Source organism: Belonocnema kinseyi, chromosome 1, assembly GCF_010883055.1.
Source record: "Belonocnema kinseyi isolate 2016_QV_RU_SX_M_011 chromosome 1, B_treatae_v1, whole genome shotgun sequence".
Lineage (NCBI taxonomy): Eukaryota > Metazoa > Arthropoda > Insecta > Hymenoptera > Cynipidae > Belonocnema > Belonocnema kinseyi.
The window spans coordinates 31,457,339-31,459,699 of NC_046657.1; the positions used below are offsets into that span (position 1 = coordinate 31,457,339).

General features: G+C 35.5%; 1 protein-coding gene across 1 annotated transcript in view; it reads right to left on the bottom strand.

The window, feature by feature from the left end:
• LOC117177365 (alpha-glucosidase-like) overlaps nucleotides 1–1,578 on the bottom strand; it is a 2,789-nt gene extending 1,211 nt beyond the window's left edge. The window contains exons 1-4 of the mRNA XM_033368005.1: nucleotides 1,431–1,578; nucleotides 1,005–1,339; nucleotides 655–780; nucleotides 107–182 (exon numbers count right to left, since the gene is read on the bottom strand). Coding sequence (XP_033223896.1) covers nucleotides 107–182; nucleotides 655–780; nucleotides 1,005–1,339; nucleotides 1,431–1,578 — 685 coding nt within the window. The remainder of the gene's footprint in view (nucleotides 1–106; nucleotides 183–654; nucleotides 781–1,004; nucleotides 1,340–1,430) is intronic.
• Nucleotides 1,579–2,361: the final 783 nt, after the last annotated feature.

The following is a 2,361-nucleotide window of genomic DNA, read 5'->3' on the forward strand; positions in this document are numbered from 1 at the left end:
TTTATGTAGTCATTTGTACTTTTCTGTGCTAAACTTTTCAGCATCTTATGGGATATATAACGGCTATACGAATCGCACCTCTATATACCCCATTGAAAATTCTGACGTCGTGAACTACGTGATCCACGTAATATGCCACATGTGAGAAGTTCAAGGAATAATTTCAATAGATGTTTTTGCATCTTTTGAAAATAAACAATACCTGCCAATAACATATGCTGAAGGCGACTTCAAGCGCATCTTCTTTCAATAGCAGAATCCTACTTAAGCGACTGTGGATGCGCTTAAAGTCGCCTTCAGAAGCAGTAATGACTTTTTTTTTAATTTTTAACGCTGCAAAAAGAAACTATTGCAATTACTTCGTGACATTTTAATGGCAAATTTAACGTAGAATCCGAATTGAAAAAAGTAAAATGCCCATCTTGCTATTTTTGTTTAGGTTTTTTTTCCATGATACGGAAGGGATATTACTTGGATAGTATAAGGGTATGCAGTTGCGTATCCTTTCCGTTCATTCGGTGCGCCAGGATTCGCGTGTTTTATAGTTGCACATTTGAAAATTTGCATTTAAAATTTTAAAATATTTGTTTCAAAACTAGAAATATATTTCACTATCTGAAATTAATGTATTATGAATTGTGAGTTTATAATAACCTTCATCTCCTCAACAAGGTCCTTATTTCTGTAATTCAAATCAGGCTGTGAAGGGGTGAACTGGTGTAAGTAGAAAGCTTGTCTTTTATCATTCCAAGTCCACGCTGATCCATTAAATACACTTCTCTGGAGTAAACAGAAAAACAGAATTATGAGGTCAGTCTGTGGATTGAAATGACACAAAAGTATTAAAATAAATGCAAATCTTTACTAGAATGAATACTGGCTAGTAGTTTCTTTGTGCTAATAGTGTCATAAATACAGTCAAACCCGGACATAGCGCGACTATCGCGAGTTTCACTGTATTCTCTACATTAACCAGGAACTTTAGTAGCGACTAAAATCCTTACCCAGTTATTAGGTGGTTGCATAGTTCCGTCATCTTTTTGCCCTTCTTTCCACACATAATAATCAGTGTAAGGTTCAACACCAGCAACGCTTTTTTGAAACCATTCGTGTTGGTCAGAGCTGTAAGTAGGTATACAGTCCATGAGAACTTTCATTGAATAATCATGAGCTCTCTTAACGAGGTTCTCAAAGTCTTGCATGGTTCCAAACATGTAATTAATTCCGGTGAAATTAGATGCATCGTATCCATTGTCCACCATCGGACTCTTGTATATAGGGGTTAACCAAAAAGCATCGACTTTTAAGTCTGCTAAATAATCCAATTTATTAATGATGCCTGAGAAGTTTGAATAAAAATTAAGCAATTTAGCAATCAAAATAAGGTTACGTATTTACGGGGGTTACTTTGTCTTTAAAATTAGGTTTACCTCTTAGATCACCATTTCCATCGCCGTCACTATCCATGAAGCTTCTGGGGTAAATTTGATATAGTGACATAGATTGCCACCAACTGTGGTGGCTCTTGACGGTGCACAGAAAAAGCGTTGTAACGCATAGTGCAAAAAATATTTTCATTTTTCTAAATAAAAAAATAATAAATGGTAAAATTCAAGAACAATATACTTTAACCATAATCTGTTTTTATCTATTCAAACAATTAACGATTTTAACTAATAAAATAGGTTGTCTGGTAATATAAGTCTCTTCCTTAAAAATAAACACATCCAAAGTACATTATCAGAGCGTAATAATAAAAATAGCGTGTTTTTATGCCTAGATATAAAAATGAAAAAGCACGCCTTATGAGCGGTGCCTGCGAACCGTTGGATAAGCTACAAATGAGGGTTCAGTAAGCACGGTTTGACATTAGAGATAAAAAAGAGGGCGATTTGTGCATTTATCAGTATTTTCACAGCGTTTGAGAGAGATCGTGATTGACAAAGATAGAAAGAGAAATTCATAGCAGATTGGTGAGTTGATGTTTTTAATGATAAGCGTGACGTGGTTTGCATGTCATTTTACACCAAAATAATTCCACCCGCTTCTACAGAATTCATGATTTTATTATCGAAAACTCTAGTGTGTGCCTTCACTGACTCAAAATGCAATTTCGCTCTCCTTTTGTAGCCATAAAAATACGCAATTTTTTATTTTGCTTTGAAAATTATCGCGCGTCATTCCTGTGAACTGACAGTGATCTGACTGTTTTCTTTTTGAAACTCGCGCTATGTTTTTGTAATTCGTCTCCGGTTTGGGCGCCTAGAGAGTTTTATAGAGAATGGAAGGTGAGCGTACACTGAACACTAGCGCACTCTGCCGCTTCTGGAAAAAATTTCGGGGTTTTAACGAGAAGTTTAG